Genomic DNA, 25,734 nt, shown 5'->3' with positions numbered 1-25,734 from the left:
AGAACAAGGGTATTCCTTAAACCCTTAGCAAACGGAACAAGGACGAATACCCTTTATAGGTATAACTACTCGATTTGTTGGTTGGTTTAAATGGATTTCTCTGTTTTCTGTAAATCTAGGTGTTGGGTTTGTTGTTGTTTTTATAATATTGATTACTTTTACCAACAATTCAAATTTGGGTATGATAGAAAGATTGGTGGCAATAGTAGTTTAGTGAAATCTATTTTGTTGTTTAATTGAGTTTATAATGTATAATAGGTCTATAAGCTTAACTGTTATAGAGATTTTGTTTGAGCGAAAAGTCGAAGATAACCAAAGTCCTCGAATTCTACTCAATTTTAGATACGTTAAGACCAGCAAGTTATGTTTAGGTTGTGCGTCGACCTGGGTACCCAATACAGTTAAGTTTATATGATGTCATATGATGAAACTTATTTGTATCGAAACCTCGAGGCATTGGTGTGCACAGTTAATATATTTAAAGCATGTTTAGTGATTTTTTTTTGCATAAGTGTAGGTTACAGTTGAGGAAACGTAAAACTTCAACTGCTTTGATGTGTGCTATCTGTAATCACATTAATTGGAATAATTGCATTAATTTGTACCAATTAGCAGGGTTAAATTTTACGTACTATCTCTTACTTTTGATTATTGCGAGATTGTCATGATGTAGTATACTTTTGAGTAGCCTAATTTTTTGATTACTATGGTATATGGTTATATATATTACATATGGAATTGTTGATTATTAACGAAAAGTTATTATTATTGATTTTTCGTTTGAATTGAGCAGCTCTTCTTGCAGACCCCAAAAAGAGGTGCAAAAGCTCCAGCACCAGCAAAGAAGAAGGATGTTGTAAGTTTTACTTTCATTGTTGAGTATTATTGATAGACATATATTCAAATGGGTTTTGGGTCATGTATATCTTCAGCATATAAAAATCATTAAATGAGGATTTTGTATCTATGCTCTCTACTAGAGTAACGTTTAGTGGATTAGTTTTTAAATATTGTAATTGAAGAGCATTTATATTTGCTACAGGAAAATGTCACCAATCCTTTGTTTGAGAAGCGTGCAAAGCGGTTTGGGATTGGTGGTGCCTTGCCACCAAAGAAGGATTTGCACAAGTTTGTTAAATGGCCAAAGGTTGTTCGTATCCAGAGGCAACAAAGAATTCTCAAGTAGCGTTTGAAGGTTCCTCCTGCATTGAATCAGTTTACAAAAACACTTGACAAGAATCTTGGTAAAGTAGTCATAGTAATTATTTGCAACTTTTACTTAAATAAAGAACTTAAAAAAGTAAGGGTACTTATCAAGTTAAAATTTCAAAATGTCTTGATGGTGCATCAACAAACTTATTTAAGATGCTACTTAAATACCAACCTGAGGACAAGGCTACTGATATTCACCTTTTGATATGTTAGAGATTTGAATCTCTTCCTTGGCCAAAATGCGAAAACAAAGTATTTCTTTACTCACGATCTTCGTGTTCGTATATTTTTGAGTAGGGATTCAAACCAACCTAAATTCTAGGACCACTTACAACTTAGTTTTACTCTTTTAGAAAACTAGTGAGTAAGTTTAGCTATGATTGTGTAAATACTAAATATTTGGTTTCTTTACTACACAAAAATTGAAAACATTAAGTTACGTAAACATGCAACTAAGACACGATAAAATTTTAATTAAAACAAAAGTGGAGAGTTAATTCTCCTCATGTGAAAATAACTTTTGTTATTTGATTTTAGTAAGTGCATCTTAATCTTCCTAGAACTCTTAGACAAGTCCTAATAAAAGAAAACTTGATCCCTAACATATATGACTCATCTCTAAGCTTCATACATGCTAACATGTAGAACCAAAGCAATGACTTATCTCTAAGCTCATCACTTTGATCCATAACTAGACTCTACACCAACTATCATTTGGGGATAGGATGTAGGTCTAGTTGTTCTTCTTAAACAACTTACTAAACCAAATAACAAAGATTTTCCCTCACATGAGTATTATTAACTCCCCACAAAGGGAAGGTTTAGCTCATGATCCTTGGGCTAAAAGATGAGAAGTACAAAATATAATTGTAAAAAGAGAGAGAGAACTAAAAGAAGAAGAACTATCTATATAAACTCAATTGCATTTAGATTTATTTTCAACTAGAAGAACACAAGGTTTCCTCCATTAAAACTATTACAAGCTTTCTACCAAAACTAAAAACTAAATTAAAATCTAAGACTAAGGAACTAAAATAATACATGGTAAAGGAAAAGAAGTCAATGGAGTAAATGGAGTGTCCCCCCTTGTTTTGTTTTCTTTTTCATTTGAGAGAAATCTCATTTCCTCCTACGTGAAACACCAAACTACATTTACTTCCTTCTTAACCACACAATCTACAACAAAGTGACACCTATCTTTTTTCACTATTAACACCTAATCTCATCTAACTTTATTAACTACATGCAAGGTGTCACTTTTGCACCAATTATTTGCAACTTTGTCTTGACTTGTATGATGACTCATCAAATCTTACAGGCCTGCATAGTGGGTCCATGTGCAGTTCAGTGGCGGTTTGGTCTTTTGGCAATTTTACAACTTCCCGTCTATGCGTAGAGTTCATCGCCCTGATTGTCTGAGCAACTCACTTGTCGCATTCAGAGTCCTGGTTCAAGAGGTGGGAGCTTCAGAAGTTTGATACTTCTGTGCGAATTTGTTGGGCTTCACATGGCTGATTTGGAAGAATTCATATATATATCGTTCCCCGTGCTTTAACGCAGGTTTAACCAATATTTTCATGTTTACTGCGAAAACCTGCAAAAGTACGAAAACATACTTATTTCATGATTATTAAACACATAATTAACCAAATTTATGTCTCAATGGGGTTTAATATTACAGTTTTGGGTGCTTATTAGTTGCTAAAAAGGAAAGACTTCTGAAAAGGGCACAAGCTGAAGCAGAGGGAAAAACTGTTGAATCGAAGAAACCCATTGTTTTCAAATACGGTCTTAACCACATCACATACCTCATTGAACAGGTTTAGGTCATCACTTGGGGAGTTTAATTAGCTAGACTGAGTTCTAATTTTTTTGATGTTGTAGAAAAGAGAAGGCTCAAGGAGAAATGGAGAAGCTGGAGGCAAATCTTTGCTTTAGGTAAAAATACTGCCTACTCCATGCATATGTTCTTTACTTTGTCTTTTCTGGTCCTGATTTTCTTTTTACTGGTTAATGCCAGTTCTGCGAATGGAGTTGGATATTCAGATCTTTATGCAAAACCATGATCGCAGCAGATTCGAAGTTTCAACATTTTCCTACGTCAGTATCTTGGGTTTCTTTGCTCACCATGTCGCCAACATTATGGGTTGCGATCTATGGTAGCCGATAATTTTGTGGATGGCCCGAGAACCGAGAATCGTGCGTGGTGAGGAAAATCACAGCGAGATACCCGCGCTATTTATCTATCAATTAACTTTTGAACAGTCAGGAGAATCAGGTAAGTCTTTTCACTACTCAGAGTCAATTAAATCTGCACAAAACTTTGTTTTTGAACAACAAATAACTGCTTACCTATCTAGAATACAAAGGGGTGGTACTATTCAACCTTTTGGTTGTATGCTTGATGTTCAAGAACGTTCTTTAACTGTTATTGCTTATAGTGAGAATACCATTTCTTTGTTGGATCTTGATACTCAAGTTTTTAGTGACTCTTTACTTAGTCTTGATGTCCGGTTACTGTTTACTCCTGCGTCTGGGGCGTCGTTGGCAAGGGCGGCTGCTTCGAGGGAGATTTTGCTAGTAAACCCAATTTGGGTTCATTCTAGGAATACCCAAAAACCGTTTTATGCTATATTACATAGGATTAATGTGGGTATTGTGGTAGACTTGGATCCAACACATTCTGGTGACCCTACATTTATAATTGTTGGGTTGTACAATGGCAAAAACTCGCTGTGAGGGTGATTTCTAGGCTACAATCACTCCCTGGGGGAGATATTGGTTAGTTGTGCAATACGGTGGTGAAAAAAGTGTATATTTTTGCTACTTATAAGTGTCAAATCCATCATTTGAATAGCCAGATCATACTTAGATAACTTCAAATTGGACATCTTTGGCTCTTTGTGGCTTCAATGATTGCTTTTCTTTGTTTAGTATGCCTATTTTACTTTATATATTTCAATATTTGTATTTTCTTGCCTACATGAATGCTTACAGAATCTGAGAGTTAGATACTTACATAAATGAGTTTTAGGAAATTTTGTACCATAAAGATGTTTTATCGCCTTTAATAATAACCATGTACCATAGGTTGATCTTCCATACTACAGTCTAATTAATATTGGAGTCTATGAGTTTTTTTCTTAAGAGTTGAATAAGATTCAACAGTTTGGTTTTACCCCACTGTTGCATTTGTTTAGTTGTCGTGAAATTAAGCATGTGTGTTCATTGTTAATGTCTAATACTCTCCGTGTTCTTTTTTGCTCATTGAATATTGACTTGATTTAATTGATCTTCATTAATACTCCATTGTTTTCGGTAGGATGATTAGCCCTTTCTTGACTCTTAAGACAACAAGTTTATTTTTGCAAGCCATTGAGATTTGCTGATAACCTTTTCAAGTTGGTCTTGGATTATTTTTCTTATTATATTACAGCGAAGTCGAATATGGATCAAGACATCAAGTCAAATTTATAAATCCTCTTTCAGTTTTGATGCAATCTCTTGCAATCTCTTTCAGAAAGCGGATGATTTGGTGTTGGTGGAGATGGTGGATAGAGGGTTCATGCCTCGAAGATTTACTTTCAATCGAGTTGTGATGCCTGATGGTCAGTTCAGTTGCTAAGGCCTTACTCCTTGGCATGTAATGTAACTTAAGTGTGATTGTACTGATATGAGTTATTTGTAACTTAATATTTGTTTTACCTTAAACAAGAATAATCAGTAAGAGATTGCTTTCAGAATATCTTTTCATGCTAACTTTACATGGTGTGTTTCTTTCTGTCCATTGACTGTTATCTTTATCTTCCGTTTCAGTATAGCAAATGCTTATAATTAATTATCCTTGTCACCTTTGTGGATCTGCTCCAGCAGATTTAAGCTCTTTTTAGCCTTTACGAAGATGGTTAGCATGGTTGCACTTCCTACTTGAAATGGCTTTCAGTATGTTAATCGCCAATCCTCTGTTGCTTTGTATGAAGTTGACAGAGTCCATTGAATAGACGGGGTTATGTTGAATGATCCTTATTCACCTTCCTTTATGCCCTACGATCATTTTCTCTGCATAATTTTCTATGTAGTGGGAATAAGATAATACTTCACTTATGAATTGACAAACAAAAACAGAATCTGCTTTGCTTAGTATCACAGGGTTCCAACTTGCAACACAGCTTTAAGAATTAATTGTGACAAGGAATGTTTACATAATTTAGACAAAAAGATATACATCTCTACATATTAAATGGCTCTATAGTCTATATGGTCATTGATGTTGCGATGCCTGATTCTCAGTATCCTTTTACCTATTAAAATTGTAGTCCCAAACTGTAACAAATGATGAAACAATCTTCACCTCCACACTCAATATATTTCTATGAGTACTTGGAGCACCTTTTAGTTTGTTCATTGACAACTTGGGTAGTTGGGTGTCATGTAGATACTCTGCAACATTCTTTTTATCAATTAAGTTCTTTCTACTTCATATACAAAAACTCTCTTCTACAACTTTGTCAAAAAGAACTTTACACCACTCCTATCTAGGATTTACCTGAAAAACTTTGTTGTACCAAATCAAATGAAGGATCATGTGAAATATGTCATATTTCACAGGCTTTGGGTTCCAAAGAAAATGTCGCTGCACCCTCCTCACTCTCAATTGCAGTTTTTTATACTTCTCCTCTGGTATTCAAAGGAGAATATTCTTCAAGTTTGGAATGTCTTTCTCAGGGATGAATACTGCAAATGCCTCCCAGTTCAAAACCTTAAAGAAGGGAGGCACGAAATTGTCTGATATAATCACAGGGACACATTCATAAAAGATGGCCTCAACCACTCTTGGGCTGTTCACCTCAAAACCCTTTGCGCAGATACAATACTTGTTGTTCTTCATGTGCTGAACTTAATTTGCCTTGCTTTTGGTTCCATGACCCATATGGCTAGAGATTTTCATATCAGGGTCTTTGTTTTCCCAGTACTGTAGTAGGATAGGATGGAGATACCCATGCATGCCCCCAACAAAAAACACGATAATCTGCCTCTTAGAAGGAGGTTTTCCACCAAGATCTCTGAGAGGATTAGTTGCTCTATGCACATTAGTCTCTGGAAGAAACGCGTCTTTGCCAATTACAAAACCTTCATTAACATCAGCATTGCAGAGTGCTCTAATGCACCTACTCATAACATTCAAACTAACCTTAAAAAATGCATTAAACTAACCTTAAAAAATAAATAACAGATAATCAGAAACTGGATGCAAATGCATTGAACTAACCTCAAAATATAGTTATGTTATATGTTGTGGGAGTGTCTCGATAAGTATATATAGTTTTGCATTTAAAACGGTGTTTATCTTATCTTTTTTCTTATGATTGTGAACACCTTGCTATTCGAGTAGCTTCAATATGAACTTCGTCTTATTAGACAATCTCACAAAACTTCAATCAAACTTCTTTTATTAAATAACAAAATGAAGTTGAAAGGTTTTCTTAATGACGAGTTATTTTTTTTACTAGAGAGTACGTGGGGTTTTCATGTTATAAGAAATTTGGATGAGTGATCAATACAATATTTGTATATAATAGTTATGCATATATAGTTGCATATATTTTTCAGAATAATTAATGTGACAGGACCCGTTCATAGATAATCTTTGAAGATCCCACATAGTAAGTCAGGTATAATTTAAAGAATAATTAACTGGAAATCGAGAATTGGATAATCTTTGATGATCCCATATAGTAAATCAAACATAATTTATTTTTATGTCATATTTGCAAAGACACTACAGATGGATTAATAGAAAGTTGATATTATACACCACATTGGATAATTAAAAAGAAATTGAAAACTGGATTCAAATTCATTGAACTGAGCTCAAAGAGTAATTAACGGAAAATTGGAAACTTTATGTAAATACAATAAAATAAACTCAAAAAGTAATTAGCTAGAAATTGGAAATTTGCTGCAACTGTATTAAACTAACATAAGAGAATAACTAACGGGAAAATAGAAATTGGATGCAAATCCTTGAAAAATATTTAACGGGAAATCGGAAACGATATGCAAAAATGCATCAAACAAACCTCAAATAATAATTAACATGAAATCGAAAACTGGATGCAAATGCATTGAACTAACATCAAAAAATCAGAAACTAGATGCAAATATATTGAAATAACCTCAAAGAATAGTTAACGAGAAATCAGAAACCAGATGAAATTGCATCGAACTAACCTCAAAGCATAAATAATAAGAAATCATAAACAAGATGCAGATGTATTGAACTGACCTCAAAGAGTTATTAATGAGAAATCAGAAACTAGATGCAAATGTAATAAACTAATCTAAAGACTAATTAACGAAACATCAAAAAATGGATGCAACTGCACTGAACTAACCTAACTGAATAATTAACGGGAAATCATAAATTTGATACAACTGCATTGAACAAAAAAATCTCAAAAATTAATTAACGGGAAATCGAAAACTTGCTACAAATACATTGAACTAACCTCAAAGAACAATTAACGGGAAATCGGAAATTGGATACAACTGCATTGAACTAACCTCAAAGAATAATTAATGGAAAATCTGAAACTGGATGCAGTATCCTTGATGAATATTTAACGGAAAATCGGGAACTAGATGCAAATGCATTGAAATAACCTCAAAGAATAGTTAACTGGAAATCGGAAATCGGATGTAACTGCATCGAACTATCCTCAAAGCATAAATAATCGGAAATTGGAAGCCAGATGCGAACTAACATTGAGAAATAATTAACGGGAAATCAAAAATTGGTTGTAGATGTATTGAACTAACCTTAAAGAGTAACTAACGAAAAATTAAAATGTGGATGCAAATGCAATGAACTAATCTCAAAGAGTAATTAACGAAACATTAAAAACTAGATACAATTGCACTGAATTAACCTTAATGAATAATTAACGGGAAATCAGAAACTTGATACAACTACATTAAATTAACCTCAAAGAATAATTAATGGGAAATCGAAAACTAGATGCAACTACATTGAACTAGCATCAAAGAAAAATTAACGTAAAATCAGAAACTTGATGCAAATACATTGAACTAACCCCGAAACATAGTTGTATTATATGTAGGGAGAATATAATGTCTCAATAAGTATAGTTTTGCATTTTAAATAGTGTTTATTAGAATTATTTTATTATGATTGGGAATGTCTTGTTATTCAAGTAGTTTGAATATCATCTTCATCACATCACGCATTCTCACAAAATTTCAATCAAACTTCTATTATTAAATAACCTAACAACAAAAATAAGTCGACAAGTTTTATTAAGGTTTGGTGCTTTCTTTTTATAGAGAGTGGTGCAAGAAAATTGAATGAGTGATTAATATAATTTCAATATCTCATAGTTGTGCATAGTTGCTAATATTTTTTAGAATAATTTAATATAACGACAGCCGTTCGTAGGAATTATTCTTTGCAGTTAGTTCAATGATTTGCATCCAATTTCCAATTTCCTGTTAATTGTTTTTCGAGGTCAGTTCAATGCATTTGCATCTAGTTTTCGATTTCCCGTTAATCATTCTTTGAGATTAGTTTAATACATTTGCATCCAATTTCTGATTTTTCTCTTCTGAATGTGTATTGCTACATTTAGTTATTTTGATTAAAAAAATAATCTTCTACTTACTACAATGTGAACATAGCATTTTTTTTCTTGGATATCTTATACAAAAAAACAGAAAAAGATCACTATGGAGATGAGAACAGAGCAATATTCAAGAGGGATTGAAGTGTCATTCAAACCCATGCTGGAAGAAATAATGAAAGATCTAAATCTAGATCAACCTTTTTACGAAAGTTCAATACATAATGGAATGTACAATGCAAGCGTCAAGGTGAGAAATGATGTAGTTGGTGTGGAAGGTGCGTTTGAAATCATAAGTTTTAACAGAGTACCATCAAAATCCATTGAAGAGACTGAAAACACTGCAACAAGACGGGATATTGAATTTACACAAAAAGTTATTGAATTCGAAGTTGTTGCTACAACTTCAAGGAGTTGAAAATTAAGCAAAAGTTCTTCAAAGAACAACAAGAAAGAATCGGATTCCTCGAGAAATCAATGAATATCAAACAACGAACAGAGGCAAGTTTTTTTTTATTTAATATGATTTTTTATATGTTATATATCACTAACTTTTAAAGTTTAGGTTGGAAGAATTGAAGCACGTCATGGAATATCCAGTACAGATATTAGAAGTATTATTTTACTCAATACCAAACTCATGATCAAAGAGAATAAAGAACGGTACTCGAGTATCAACAAATTCAATAAAAAGGTAAACAGATTTAACATTCAATTTTTTTTGGTTAATTGTAATTTTTAAGTGTTTTACTAACAATAAATTGATCTATAAATTGATGCAGCAAAATCAATTTCAAAAACTTATCCCTCTAAAATTCAAAGATATGTTGATGCACTGCACCGAAATATTAAAGATAGACGACCCAGAATTTTGCAACGAAATATTGGGAGAAAATCAATACAGATGTCAAATATTAATTGACGTTCCAATCTTTAACATCAAAGACAATCACCAATTCGAAGGAAATTCAACAACTCGAGAAGATTCAGAAAATTCAGCATCGAAGAAAGCAATTGATTTTTTGTGTAGTGAGATAGACTTTGAAGTAGTAGACTATAACTACGAAGAAATAGAATAAATTTGCAACAAACTTGAGATTGCATAAAAGAACGACACGCTTAGAAATCAGTGCATACAAATTCAGGAAGACGAAATTCAGAGTCTGAAAGAAGATATTGATTATCTAAAGGCAATTATAAAGAGGGAATGGTAGAGTTATGATTCTCTCTACATAATTATCTATTCAATCTTGGAGATGAGATGACTTATCAGACATTTTTACATATATGGAATCATATTTTTAGTAATAAATGTAATAATTTTTTAGCCAAGGTTTTGTGTACAAATGGAGTTTAAGAGCTATCCCCAATCATCAAACCACAGGGAAAGAATGACAGGTATCTTCGAACAAATATATTTCTCTACTCATGTATATTACAGAAAAAAAACAAAAATTGCATTGCCACTTGCCAGTATGACATAATCAGAAGTGCTAACGTCAGAGAATAACTAAAGGGAAATTAGAAATTGGATGCAAATCCTTGAAAAATATTTAACAGAAAATCGGAAATGGTATGCAAAAATACATCAAACAAACCTCAAATAATGATTAACAGGGAATAAAAAACTAGATGCAATTGTATTGAACTAACCTAAAAAAATAATTAATAAAAATCAAAAACCGAATGCAACTGCATTGAACTAACCTCATAAAATAATTAGCAGAAAATTAGAAACTATATACAAATGCATTGAAATAACCTCAAAGAATAGTTAACGAGAAATTAGAAACCGGATGAAATTGCATCAAACTAACCTCAAAGAATAAATAATCTGAAATCATAAACTAGATGCAGATGTATTGAACTAACCTCAAAGAGTTATTAATGAGAAATCGGAAACTGGATGCAAATGAATTGACCTAATCTAAAGACTAATTAACGAAACATCGAAAAATGGATGCAACTGCACTGAACTAACCTCAATGAATAATTAACGAAAAATCATAAATTTGATGCAACTGTATTGAACAAACCTAAACAAATAATTAAAGGGAAATTAAAAATTTGCTGCAAATGCATTGAACTAACCTCAAAGAATAATTAACGGGAAATCAGAAATTGGATGCAACTGCATTTAACTAACCTCAAAGAATAATTAACAGAAAATCAAAAACTGGATGCAACTGCATTAAACTAAAATCATAGATTAACTAACAAGCGGGGAAATCATAAATTAGATGCAATATCCTTGATAAATATTTAACGGGAAATCGTAAACTTAATGCAAATGCATTGAATTCACCACAAAGAACAATTAACATAAAATCGGGAATTGGATGCAACTGCATTAAACTAACCTCAAAGAATAATTAACGGAAAATCATAAACTGGATGCAACGGCAGTAAACTATAATCATAAATTAACTAATGGGTTTTATCAATGTCTGCTGCTTCCTTTTTATAGATAGTACAAGAAATTTGAATGAGTGATTAAAATAATTTTCATATCTCATAGATATACATAGTTGCTAATATATTTTAAAATAATTTAATATAACGACACCCGTTTATAGGATGGGTTCGAAAACTAGATCTTATTATGTATCTAGTGTTATTAGTTGACAATTTCAATTCAATTGACTATTTATCACTGTTTTAACGATATCAAAAAAATATTGATAACATAATGATACTTGTCAATATTTTTATATATATGTGACAATATATGAAAATTAAATAGCCGTGTAAAATATGTTAGGAATATACAACTTAATTGTACTTACTCTTTACCAATTACCAAACTATACAAACCTTTTTGTCTTGTAAGTGTCTTGTACTTCTTAATTAAATTCGAGCCTAGTGTAGATACACTATATCTTTAAGACAGATTTTTCCCCTCACGGTGTTTGAAGGTTGATGGGAAACTGTCTCCCAAGATAGAACGGATTTCTTTCTATAGAAAGCTAGCACTTCAATTCTATAGAATCAGCGAACACAACATAGTATTTGAATAAGAACAGGGGGAGAAGAGAAAGATCAGAACTCTGTGTGATCTGGTGTCTTTTTCTCTCCGAATTCATCCACTATTTATAGGTGAGTGGTGCCTTTTTGAAACAACACAATGACTCTTAGGAAAAAGTAAGAAACTCTTTGAAAAGTCACATGTTTCGAAAAGACACACCATTTCGGCATAAAGCACTGTTTCGCTGCCTATTTCGAAAGGTCACACCTTTTTGGTATGATGCACTGTTTCAAACCAATGCACATTTCGAAAGGTTGCACCTTTTCAGCATAATACACTATTTCGAACAAGTGCATTCTTTTGAAAAGGTTTTTCTCACTTTACGTACTGTTTCAAGAAAAACCCATTTCATCTCAAGTGGGGTAACTTGGGAGACAAATTACTCATTCATATCATAAATCTATTTTTCTAACAATCCCCCACATGAATGAAAATCTGTTCTTTTACAAATGAAAAAATACCTCATCAGGTCAAGTAGCATGGGAGCCCTTGAACTTACCTTAGTGAAAGACGATTGGATTTAATTAGACGATCAGTAGACTTCAATTAATGTCCTTGAACTGTCAGCTATTTGTATAAACCTAGACAATCATTTTCACGCAGTACCTTCTCGAATACTGTTGGTTCTCACGTTTGTGTTCATTTTGGCCTTGAACACTTCTTGGTTTCAGAGAGTACTTTTAAGACATTTGCCTTAAAATTCTCATAGAAGCGGCCCTACTTCACATTCACATAGGTGATTTCTATAAAGAGTATCTTACAATACTCTACTTGGATAACATAACTTTCCAAGATATAGTAAATCATTAAAAGCTTGACTTATCCTGGTTCTCACGGTAGATATGCACTGTCTTATATAAGACTGGGTTAGAGTATAATATTACTCTCCAGTGCTAACTGAATCGCAAACATAATTCAGTTGGCCCATTAAACCTAGATCTTAGGATCTCCAGTAAACTAGGTTGGTTTTTCCATTATGAGGACTCTTGGTTGATTATCTCAAAGGCTTTAAGCTCATTCCCCTTGATAATCTTTCCACTTACTCTCTTGTTAAACCTTTTGTAAGCGGATCCACAATGTTATCTTTTGACCTTACATAGTCGATTGAGATAACTCCATTTGAGAGCAATTGTCTAACGATGTTATGTCTACGACATATGTATCAAAATTTTCCGTTATAACTATGTGCTCTACCAATAGCAGATTGGCTATCACAGTGTATACACACTGCTAGCACAGGTTTAGCCTAGTTTGGAATATCCTCTAAGAAATTTCAAAGCCACTCTGCTTTTTCTCTAGCCTTGTCCAATGCAATGAATTCTGATTCCATAGTGAACCTCGCTATGCACGTTTGTTTTGAGGATTTCCAAGAAACAGCTGCACCTCCAAGTGTAAAGACATATCCACTTGTAGACTTTGAGTCTTTAGTGTCAGATATCCAATTAGCATCACAACTCTTTCTCGAACGGCATTTGGATATCTTGTATAGTGCACTCAAAATTTCGAGTATACTTTAAGTATCCCAAAACTCTCGATTATGGCAGTCCAATGATCTCTGCCAGGATTACTCGTATATCGACTTAGCTTGCTCACAGAGTATGCTATGTCAGGCCTTGTACAGTTCATGACAAACTGCCAAGTATATGAGAATATTCTAGTTGAGATACGCTATCTCCAGTATTTTTGGCTAAATGAAGATTTACGTCAACTGGTGACCTTTTTGGTGTGATGTTATATTTCTTGAACTTTTCAAGAATCGTCTCAATGTAATGAGATTGTGATAGAACAATTCCATTCTCCATCCTAGAGATCTTAATTCCTAGGATAACATCAGCAACACCTAAATTTTTCATGTTAAACTTACTAGACAACATTTGTTTGGTAGATTTTATGACATCCATGTTACTACCCAAAAATAACATATTGTCTACATAGAGACAAACAATGACACATCCCTTTTGAGTGCTTTTGACATAGACACACTTGTCACACTCGTTTATTTTGAAACCGTTTGACAACATTGCATTGTCAAATTTCACATGCCATTGCTTAGGTGCTTGCTTTAATCTATATAAGGATTTAACAAGTTTGCAAACTTTCCTTTCTTGTCTAGGAGCAATAAACCTTTCGAGTTGTTCCATGTATATTTCTTCATCTAACTCACCATTCAAGAATGCCGTATTTATATCCATTTGATGGATCTCAAATCCATGTATTGATGTTATTGCTATTACCATCCTTATGGAAGTTATTCTTGTAACTGGAGAATAAGTGTCAAAATAATCCAATCCTTCCTTTTGTCTAAAGCCTTTAACCACAAGTCTAGCTTTATACTTGTCGATTGATCCATCAGTCTTAAATTTCTTTGTGAATATCCACTTATATCCCAAAGTCTTGGAACCTAGTGGTAAATCCACCAATTGCCATGTATGATTTTGCATTATAGATTCAATCTCGCTATTTATTGCTTCTTTCCAATAAGTAGCTTTTGGAGATGACATTGCCTCCTTGAACGTTTGAGGATTATTTTTCAACAAGTATGTTAGAAAATTAGGTCCAAAAGACGTTGACGTCCTTGACCTTTTGCTACGTCTAGGTTCCTCCTCAATTCGCTTTGTGTAGGATGGTTACTAGTTGTAGTGTCTAAAGTTCTCTTTGTTGAACTTGGCTCTATACATATATTATACGGAAACGTATTTTCAAAGAATGAATCATTTCTTGACTCAATAATCGTATTAACATGTATATCTTGAATCTCTGATTTATGAATGAGAAAACGATATGCACTACTATTGTTTGCATATCCAATGAATACACAATCAATAGTCTTGGGTCCTATCTTCACCTTCTTAGGTTTAGGGACTTCCACTTTAGCAAGACACCCCTACACTTTTAAGAATTCGTAGGAAGTCTGATGACCTTTCCATAATTCGTATGGTGTTTTAAGCGTCTTCTTGTTAGGATTCTTGTTGAGAATGTAATTGGCAGAAAGCAAAGCTTTCCCCGACAAATTCTGGGGTAAACTAGAACTTAACAACATAACATTCATCATCTCTTTTAGAGTTCGGTTTTTGTGTTCCGCAATACTGTTTGATTGAAGTGAATAAGGAGCCGTAGTTTGATGAATGATTTCATGTTTAGAACAGAAACCTTCAAAAGGTGATTCATATTCACCTCCTCTATCACTCCTTATAGCCTTAATTTTTTTGCTTAGTTGATTTTCAACTTCATTTTTATAGTGTTTGAACACTTCAATTGCCTCATCTTTACTTCTCAATAAGTAAACATAACTATATCTAGTGCTATCGTCAATAAAAGTAATGAAATACTTTTTACCACCTCTAGTTTGCACGTACTTAAGATCACATATATCTGTATGTATTAAGTCTAGAGGTTCAGTACTTCTTTCAATGGAATGAAAGGATGATCTGGTAAACTTGGATTCTACACAAGTTTCACATTTATGGTGTGGGTCTATTTTTATCTTTGGTATATAGTCCAAATTAATTAATCTACGCAAGGTATCATAATTAACATGTCCTAATCTACCATGCCATACATGTGAAGATTCAATCAAGTAAACAGAAGATTCAACTTTATTGGCGCTCTTTGGCGCAATAGTAAAACAATATATCCTAAAGAGCCCATCCTGAAGATAACCCTTTCCCACGAATACATCATTCTTAGTTAGTACAAATTTATCAGAAACAAAGACTAACTTAAAGTCATTCTTGCTCAGTAGCGACCCAGAAACCAAGTTCTTGCGAATGTCAGGCACATAGAGCACCTCATTCAGAGTTAGTTCCTTCCCAGAAGTCAACCTCATCACCACCTTTCCTTTGCCTTCAACCTTGGAGGTGGAAGAGTTTCCCATAAAGAGTTGTTCTTCCTTTTCCACAGCATGATAAGTGGTGAACATCGACTTGTTGGAGCATATGTGGCGAGTAGCACCAGTATCCACCCACCATTCCCTTTCATTTCCAATCATAAGACATTCAGAAACCACGGTAGATAGGTTCATGTCATTAACATTATCAGAAAGCGTGTCCATTGTCACATTTGCTTCAGTCTTTTGCTTCTTGTACTTCTTTGGCTTGCGACATTCACTTGCCTTATGTCCAACCTTCCCATAATTGTAGCACTTGCCCTTGAACTTAGTAGGCGTACTACTCTCTTCACCTTGAGCTTTGTCTTGGCGCTTCCTCTTTCCCTTAGCACTTGATCCTTCCACAATATTGGCCTTTGCCACCATAGGATCCTTGCCTTTCTTCTCAGATAGGCGGTTATCTTCCTCTATCCTTAGACGGACAATCAATTTTTCAAGATTCATATCTTTGCATTTATGCTTAAGATAGTTCTTAAAATCCTTCCAAGATGGTGGTAATTTCTCAATCATAGCAGCCACTTGGAAAGATTCTCCTAGGGTCATTCCTTCAGCAATGACATCATGGAATGTTACTTGAAGTTCTTGGACTTGGCTTATGACGGTCTTCCTATCCGTCATTTTGAAATCAAGAAATCTGCCAACTATGAATTTCTTCATGCCAGCATCTTCACTCTTGTATTTCTTGTCCAACGAATCCCAAAGTTCCTTAGCAGTCTTGAACACACAATACACATTGTATAATGAGTCAGCCAACCCACTAAGGACATAATTTCTACACAAGAAATCAGCATGAAACCAAGCATCCTTGGCCAAAACCTTCTCCTTGTCGGTTTCATCAGGGCTTACACCAGGAGCTTTATCCCATAGAAACCTTGCCAAGTTAAGGGTGGTCAAATAGAAAAGCATCTTCTGTTGCCAGCGCTTGAAATCAGTTCCATTGAACTTTTCAAGCTTCTCCCCATGAGGAACAGAATGGGAAGCAGCAGTAGGAACATCAATCAGGAGTAACTAGTGGTGTTGCCATATTCTGAAATACAACTACACTTTGTTATTCCCTTAAACCAAAAAAGAAAAGAAAATATAAACAAATTTTGTTCAGTAAAGAAGAAAAAGAAAAAGAGATATGTCTTAAGTTGTTAGGAATTTACAACTTAATTGTACTTACTCTTTACCAATTACCAAACTATACAAATCTTTTGTCTTGTAAGTGTCTTGTACTTCTTAATTAAACCCGAGCCTAGTGTAGATACACTATATCCTTAAGACAGATTTTCCCCCTCACGGTGCTTGAAGGTTGATGGGAAACTGTCTCCCAAGATAGAACGGATTTCCTTCTATAGAAAGCTAGCACTTCAATTCTATAGAATCAGCAAACACAACATAATATTTGACTAAGAACATGGGGAGAAGAGAAAGATCAAAACTCTGTGTGATCTGGTGTTTTTTTCTCTCCAAATTTATCCACTATTTATAGGTGAGTGGTGCCTCTTCGAAACAACACAGTGACTCTTGGGAAAAAGTAAGCAACTCTTTGAAAAGTCACATGTTTCGAAAAGACACACCATTTCGGCATAAAGCACTATTTCGAACCAGTGCCTATTTCGAAAGGTCACACCTTTTCGGCATGATGCACTGTTTCGAACCAATGCACATTTCGAAAGGTCGCACATTTTCGGCGTAATGCACTATTGCGAACAAGTGCATCCTTTTGAAAAGGTTTTTCTCACTTTACGTACTATTTCAAGAAAAACCTATTTCATCTCAAGTGGGGTAACTTGGGAGACAAATTACTCATTCATATCACAAATCTATTTTTCTAACAAAATATCCCCACAAAATTGTATATATCCACAATACTTTTATTTATCAAAAAAATAATAAAGATCAGGAGTGGAGTTGGTCTAGCGTTTTTTCTTTTTGTACACATTACTCAAAAAGTATAAGGCAGGGGCGGATCAATGAGTTGCCCCCCACCACACACACAAAAAAAAACAAATATATCTAAACACCTTTAAAGGGGCGTGCCCGCGCTGTTAAGCTTGGCTTTAGCCGCCAGGACATAGAGGCTTTCACGAGCTAGCCTTCCACCGCCATACCCTCTTACTGCTTTTTAATATCTGTTGGTTTTAGCCTTCTAAGCCTTCTAGCTGTGATTCCGTTTGTTTGATCCTACTAGAATGGAACACGTATTTTTCTCAGCCACTCAAGCCTTCAAGCCGTTGTTTAAGGCTGTTCTTATCCTTATTATTTAAACTCATAAAACCCCAAATTTCTTCTCACGTACGTTTTTATCTTCTGAAAGCAAACTTCTTTTCTCGCTGCTCACAAAACCCAAACTTGCCATTAGATCAAGAATTACTCGAACTTCCATTTCATATTAGCCAACTTTGCCATTGAAAGAAATAAAAGATCAACAATCATAAGTGCCTTGAAGCAAGTCTACTGGAATCAAGGATTTAGTTGATGGTTCACTCCTCCAATCAAGTGGTCAAGCCAATCCCTCAGAACCAGACAATTTTGCTACCCCGTATCCATCTCATAGGCTTCTTTGGAGGTTTTCCTACTTCGCTACTTTTTTATGCTTGAAATTGTCTCTTTACAACTTCGGTGCTCTGTTTCTTTTTTTTAGTTTTCTAATTTTTTGTGGGGAAAATGGTTTGCTGAGATAAGACAACCAAATTAAAGGACAAGAATATGGCTTGGTTCATATTCAACACCAATTGCGTCTGCAAGAGCATATGATACAGCTGTTTTTTATTTAAGAGGTCCATCTGATAGACTTAATTTCCCTGAGTTTTTAGTACATAAAGATCATTAACTTAATGATTTATAAGTTGAATCTATTAGAAAAAAAAAGCAATAGATGTTGGTGCCAGAGTAGTTAATCTTTCAATAGTATGTTATCCGGTTCGAGCATATGTCGATAATAAAATGTGAAAATTCTTCGTATATGTCCATACTAAAATGTATAAGCTAACCTCTCTAAACACCTTTAGATTGGCATTATTGCTCTTCTATCTTTTACAACTTGGTTACACACTGTTCTTATAAATTTATTGTTTTGTTAAATGACTATTTATTCTTTGTAATAGTTTGTTGACATATGTGTATTAACTTTTTCTTCTCTCTAATTGGATAGTCCAATGTCTTCGGTCAATAATCAACCTATGAATTCCATGCTGCAAGAACCCTAAGAGGAGCAACATTCTCAACAAAGGGAGCACATTCATCATGTTCGAGATATGACAGTTGAAGAGAGAGACGCTCAGCGAGAACGTGATCGTATTCGGAAGCGAGCGCGTCGTCAAAGTATGTCAGAGGAACAACGTTATCAAGAAAGGGAGCGCAATCGTCTGAGAAATCATGAGTATCGACAAAGAATATGTATGAGGCAGGACACAATTGGCATATGTCCTTGCTCCACCACCAGGTTAGCAAAAAAAAAATTGTTTTCTTCTATTTCTTCATATTATCCTTATTATCATTTAAGTTTTTTGTTTTTTCCTTCATCCAGTTGCTTCAGTTAACATTACTAATGATAATTATGCTACGCCGAGTGAAGACCGCTTTCTTCCAGTTATGCAACAACATTTGCAATCAGAAATATCAAATTTAACTGCAACTTCCACCGGCCCATTGCTAAATATTGACAACAATATTGTACAAATTACTCTTGATTCTACATGTATTATTTTTATTTCATTTATGATATATTTGATTTTGTATTTTTGTTAGCTGACTTTCCATATCATTTTTTTCTTAGGAACGTCCACTTCAAACACGGATTTGGATTTTCGCACGGATTTGAATTTAGATGTTGACGTCTGTCCTAACACAGATGGTTTTAATGAAGAGATTAACAATGTTGAAGGTGGTGACAGTGAATTTGCTAATGATATTTTTCATTCCTCATCAATATTGCATCCTACTGAGGAAGGTATACATATTTATATCCGATCCTCTCTATGTTATTTACTACTATTAGTATACTTTTCATTAATTTGACTAACTGAATACAAAATATATGTTATTTTCTTCATTCAGCTGTTTTGTTTAGTCTTTTTACATTAACTTAGCTATTTATTGAGATGTTAAAGTATGTTATGATTAATGATGATACGTCAATATTTAACCATGCTTTATCAGCTATATATTGCTTTAATTTTGATTATCTTCTTTATTTTCATTTGCTTATATATGCATGTATAATATTTGTATTTATTATTGTACGTTTTCTGTTTAATAGATGTATCGTCCTCAGCAAACATAAACTTAGATGATACAGCTCGTTTACCAAATGTTCACTTCAATTATCAGAATGAGTCCATGCCTACAGGTTCTTATGCATGTTAAATTGTATATTTTTATTTATGTTTAGGGATCTAAATACAAACCTGTTAGAAAAGACATAGTCTCATGAGACTCTTCAGTGGATACGTCAAGATGCTCATCTACATTCATATGTGGTAACGGAGTGATACCTATAATTTTTCAATTTCATATTATTTATACATATACATATCAGGGGTTATATTATTCATTCCTACGAAGTTATCGGCGTCATAGTTATGATAACCATCCAAGAAATTATGTAGATTCCTCTACTAGGCAGGCTCTTGATATGCCAACTTCAAAAATATGTCCATACTCTTATGCAAAACTTAGATTTTAATTCAAATGTTCAACTGAGTTGTGATATTTCTATTTATGATTTGATGTTTTTTATTTAGGCTCATGAAACATAAACTTGGATGATAGTGTTCGTTCACAAAATGTTAACTTAAATTAGCAACAGTGTATCCCCGCAAGTTCTTATTCATCTTAGAATCTGTTGTTGTAGTTGTATATTTTTTGTTTATATATACAAATATAAATTTTTGATACTTTTTTTTTTACTATTATAATTATAGGTATCACTATGTTACCACATATGAGTATAAATGACCATTTTCAGTTATCGAGTGATCGAGGGATCGGTTTCCTTAGATTATGTTTGCTCTACCAGTTTTGTATCCAGATTTGATAGACATATTGACATCGTCTTTGTGTTTTTTTTAATGTAATATTGTTTATCAATTTCATATTTGCAGCTCAGAGATCATATTGTTCAATTCCATCCAGTTATCCCCGTCGTGGTTATCATAACCATGCCAGGAATTATGTCGATTCCTCTGCTATGCAATCTTTTCAATTGCCACCTTCAAGAATATGTCCTCACTGTTCTGCAAAACTGTTTGCTCATGAAACATCAGAACTTTGTTGCTTAAATGGTAAAGTATCTTTACCTTCAACCCCTATTCCAAATGAGTTATTAGATCTATTCAAGAAAAATTGCCAACAAGCAGTTGATTTTAGGCAGAATATTCGATCATATAATCATGTGCATGCTTTTACTTCTATGGGTGTTCATATAGATGAAAACTTGGCAAGTGGTCAAAATGGTATCTACACATATCATGCTAAAGGATCTATATATCACAGAATTGGATATCTATTACCACAAGAGGGACAGAGACCAAGATATCTTCAAATGTATGTTTATGATACTGATCATGAAATTGATAACCGTTTGGTTGAAAATAACTCACTAGATCGAGAAGTTCTTGCAATTTTAAAAAGAACTTTAGATTCGTGCAATCCTTTTGTTGGTATTCTGCGACAAATAGCTCAACGTGATGACTACCACAATGTGAAGCTGCATATAAAGGACCATCCAGATGATTTACCATAATATAATTTGCCAACAACATCACAAGTTGCAGCAATACTGGATGGAGGGGAAGACCCTTTTGATAGGAATGATAGGGATATCATCATTGAGACAGCACATGGACATCTATATCATCTTCCGAACACTGCTGGGTTTTATGATCCCTTACAATATCCTTTATTATTTCCTTATGGAACATTTGGTTGGGACTTGACTATTTTCGCTTCGAATTTGAAACGGGTTAGTTGTAGAGCATTCTACTCTTACAAGCTTCAGCTAATTACTTATTTTATTTTGTTAAATGACAAGTTTATATTCTTGAATACTTTCTATATCATGCTCATTTATATAAATTGATATTAGTCTTATGTTTTTAGATAACACATTTCCAAATGTAATATTATTTAATCTTTGTAATTATGTTTTCAGTTATTTGTGAATTTTGTCCAAAACAAAATATTAATCAATGCCATGTGAATTTTTTAATTCCAATGGAAAAACATAATTCTTTCTCTTGGTATTATTGCTTATTTATGGGATATTGCCAATATGGGCATAGCTAGATTTGATCATAAGGTTTTGGTTTCATAAAAAATACAGTCATATATAAGCATAATAAATAAGAAGAATCATTTTTATTAGAAAACTATAAAAAAAAAAACATGAGATAGTTGGCAAATTACAAATATAGCAGCAAATATAAGAAAATTAATATTAATTCGCCATATTTAATATCTTGCATCGTATTTTTAGTACCACTTATAATACTTAACCTTATACTCATGCTACTCCTGGGTGTTTTGGTATTGTTATGGGCATTAATCCCATGAATAATATTCACTGTTCTATGTCCTATATATTTAATCTCTAATACATATCTGTCAACCTTATTTTTAAGATTATCGATTATCCAAAATATATTATCTTCCCTGAAAAATATTAAATCAAACTTCTTGTTAAGTTTATTCATTGTTCTAAGCGCATGTTCTTGCTGTTGTCGAAGTTTTACTTTACTTGGAAACACAATTTTCTCGGTCTTAAAAAATTTCTATGTTTTTTCGTCTCATTTTCATCGATGAGGCCAATTGTCTTTAAACTATCTCTTTATACCTAGGCTTATCTAAATTGATTAATCATGTATTGAAGTGAAGTAATATTTATGGGGTCGGCTTTCATACATAGAAGACGACAAAATCACACCTTACAAAATTTACTTTTTTACTAGGATAATATCTTACTGGTAGGCATTAGGATTTCACTTGCTATAGATTTTGGTATTCTGGTTATATATATATATATATATATATATATATATATATATACCTTTGGAAGAATAATATGTGCAATTTTTGTACTTATGTATCTAGAATGCTATTATATTTGCATGAATTATTAGCAGAATTGTATTATCAGTTTTATTTTAAAATTATTTTATCTTGCCTTACCAAATAATAAATAATAGGTTGTTTTTTTTATTCATTGTAATTTCTAAGTTTTTATAGATTCGAGACGCATGTGAATCATTGTTGCTTCGTGCTGGGCGTTTATTGCAACAATATGTGGTTGACAACTATGTGAAAATCTCTACGCAACAATTAAGATACATAAGAGATCACCAAGAAGAGTTGAGAGCTGATTTGTATAAAGGTTTAAAGGATGCTTTCGCTATAGGACAATTATGTTCAGGTATAACTACAATTAAATACTTTTATTACTTCTTTACAACTCCACTATCAAGGTTTCTTCTTTTATATCATTTATACTTTTATTGTTACATTTATTATTTATTTATGAATATAGATACAATTGGAAGAAAAGTTGTTCTACCTGCTTCATACATTGGTAGTCCCCGTGATATGCATGAGAGATATCATGATGCGATGGCTATTGTCCAAAAATTTAGTAAACCAGATTTAATTTATTTATAACAATGACATGTAACCCAAACTGACCCGAAATTAGAAGAGAGCTTCTCAGTGGACAAGTTGCAAGTGATAGACCAGATCTTATTGCGAGAATTTTTCATTCAAAGTGCGAGGAGTTAAAAAAAGACTTATTTAAAAGAGGTGTTTTGGGAAAAGTCATTGCTCATGTTCATGTTATTGAGTTCCAGAAACGGGGTTTACCACATGCTCATTTTCTTCTTATTCTTGATCAAGCTGATAAGTTGAGAGGTCCAGAAGATTATGATCAAGCTGTTCGAGCTGAAATTCTAGATCCCCTCATAGAACCTGAACTGCATGCCATTGTCTTACGTCATATGATACATGGCCCCTGTGGAATTCTAAACGCAAATTGTGTTTGCATGAAAAATGACAAGTGTAAGAAAAATTTCCCGAAGAAATTCTCCCTCTCGACTCTTCAAGGTGATGATTCTTTTCCAATTTACATGAGAAGAAATGTAAGCAAATACCTAATTCATACTCATCGTGGTGATTTTCATGTGGATAATCAATGGGTCGTTCCATATAATCCGTGGCTTCTCAAGAAGTACGACTGTCATCCCAATATAGAAATTTGCTCTACTATACAGTCGGTCAAGTATTTGTATAAATATGTATACAAGGGGGTTGATCGAGTTTCTTTACAACTTTCATCTTCTGAGTCTTCTGGATCTATTACTCAAGATGAAATCAAGCAGTTTGTAGATCTTGCTATTTGGATCGTCCTCAAGAAGCAGTGTGGAGGATCTTTAAATTTCCTTTGAACCGTATGTATCCTTCAGTCTATTATTTGCAAGTTCATCTTGAGAATATGCAGCACGTAACATTTCGTGAAGGTGAATCCATATCTGACTTGGTAAATGATGATAACATATCACATACCATGTTAACTCAGTTTTTCCAACTTAATGTCGTCGATGAGAATGCAAGGCAATACTTATATCGGGAGATTCCTAAACATTATACATGGATCAAGGCAGGTAAGTTCTGGCAATTGAGAAGAGGCCATAATCGGGTGATTGGCAAATTATATACTGTGTCTCCTTCTGATAGTGAAAGATATTACCTGAGGATACTGTTAAATCATGTCCGTGGACCAACATCATATGAAAATCTGCGTACAGTTGGGTCTCATGTATGCTCCACATTTAAAGAGGCTGCATAAAAGCTCGGTTTAATCGAAGGTGGCAACGACATTCGTCAAACTCTTCAGGAAGCAATAACTATACATATGCCTTATGCATTACGAAAGTTATTTGTCGTTATCTTGCTGCACTGCAATCCACCTCATGTCCATGATTTACGGGATGAGTTTCATACATATATGATGGAAGATTACTCTTTGTCGTCCTCCCCAGATCAAGCTGTAAACCGTCTACTTAAAGACATTAATTCTGATCTTTCTCAATATGGAAAGAAGTTGTGAGACTACAACTTACCTTCCTTTTCTAATAACACAAATGAAGAGTCAACAGAAGATGATCTAATATCATAATAACAATCAGTACCCGTGCCTCTTGAAGATCTCTCTTCTATTATTAGCTTGAATGAAAAACAGAGATATGCTTTTGAAAAGATAACAAATTCAGTTATGAGAAATGAAAGTAAAGTTTACTTTATTGATGGTCCTGGAGGAACAGGTAAAACTTATCTTTATCGTTCAATACTTGCTTATATGAGAAATGTTGGACATATTGCAATTGCAACAGCTTCATTAGGAATTGTAGAAATAATGATGCCAGGTGGTCGCACAACTCACTCGAGATTTAAAATACCTATACCAACTTATCCAACATCTACCTATACTATAGCAAAACATTCGCCCCTCGCGAAACTGTTATGCCGTTCTTCTTTGTTTATATGGAATGAAGCTACAATGACACATCGATATACATTTGAAGCAGTTGATCGCACTTTAAGAGATCTGTAGACACCCCATTTTTGCACCCCAGGCATAATTCATTCACGATTTTATCTTGAATTAAATTTGATCATATAAGGTGATTTGCTTTCTAGAGTCTTCATTTCTACATCAAACTTATTTCTTTTCATCTTATTTTAGTATCTTTAGACTCTCCTCATCATGTTCTAGCTATGGCTGAAGTTTCGTTGCTTTCTAAGTTTTGAGCTAAAAATGACCAAAATGCCCCTGAAACCCTTTGGAGCACAAATCTCGTTTTTTCCACTCTTTATTTGGATGAGATTATTTAATATTTGAATTCCCTTTGAAAAATCCTTTGAAATGAGTACAAGCTTGCCTAGGTTCCTTTTGGATTTCATAAACCCTAATCTTACCCTGTCTCCCGTTCTAGCCCGTTGTG

The 25,734-nt window shown here is 33.6% G+C and overlaps 1 protein-coding gene and 3 pseudogenes across 2 annotated transcripts; 3 read left to right on the top strand and 1 right to left on the bottom strand.

The window, feature by feature from the left end:
• Positions 1–90: 90 nt before the first annotated feature.
• LOC147505753 (large ribosomal subunit protein eL8y-like) lies at positions 91–3,150 on the top strand (annotated as a pseudogene).
• A 240-nt stretch (positions 3,151–3,390) lies between these two features.
• Positions 3,391–4,088, top strand: LOC147505752 (phytochrome E pseudogene; annotated as a pseudogene).
• Positions 4,089–5,743: 1,655 nt separating this feature from the next.
• Positions 5,744–18,131, bottom strand: LOC147505751 (putative glycosyltransferase At5g03795; annotated as a pseudogene).
• Positions 17,927–21,802, top strand: LOC147505750 (uncharacterized). Of its 2 annotated transcripts, none has more exons than XM_086604178.1 (6): positions 17,927–18,314; positions 18,947–19,190; positions 19,275–19,445; positions 19,524–19,697; positions 20,007–20,096; positions 20,851–21,802. In XM_086604178.1, the coding sequence occupies exons 5-6, from the start codon at positions 20,087–20,089 to the stop codon at positions 21,489–21,491; spliced, it is 651 nt and encodes a 216-aa protein (XP_086460304.1). In that variant the 5' UTR covers positions 17,927–18,314; positions 18,947–19,190; positions 19,275–19,445; positions 19,524–19,697; positions 20,007–20,086; the 3' UTR covers positions 21,492–21,802. The 2 variants fall into 2 exon arrangements, with proteins under 2 accessions (XP_086460304.1, XP_086460305.1); XM_086604179.1 differs by having other exon boundaries at positions 18,900–19,190.
• Positions 21,803–25,734: the final 3,932 nt, after the last annotated feature.

This window comes from Coptis chinensis, chromosome 4 (assembly GCF_015680905.1).
Source record: "Coptis chinensis isolate HL-2020 chromosome 4, ASM1568090v1, whole genome shotgun sequence".
Lineage (NCBI taxonomy): Eukaryota > Viridiplantae > Streptophyta > Magnoliopsida > Ranunculales > Ranunculaceae > Coptis > Coptis chinensis.
This window is presented reverse-complemented; position numbering and strand designations above follow the sequence as displayed.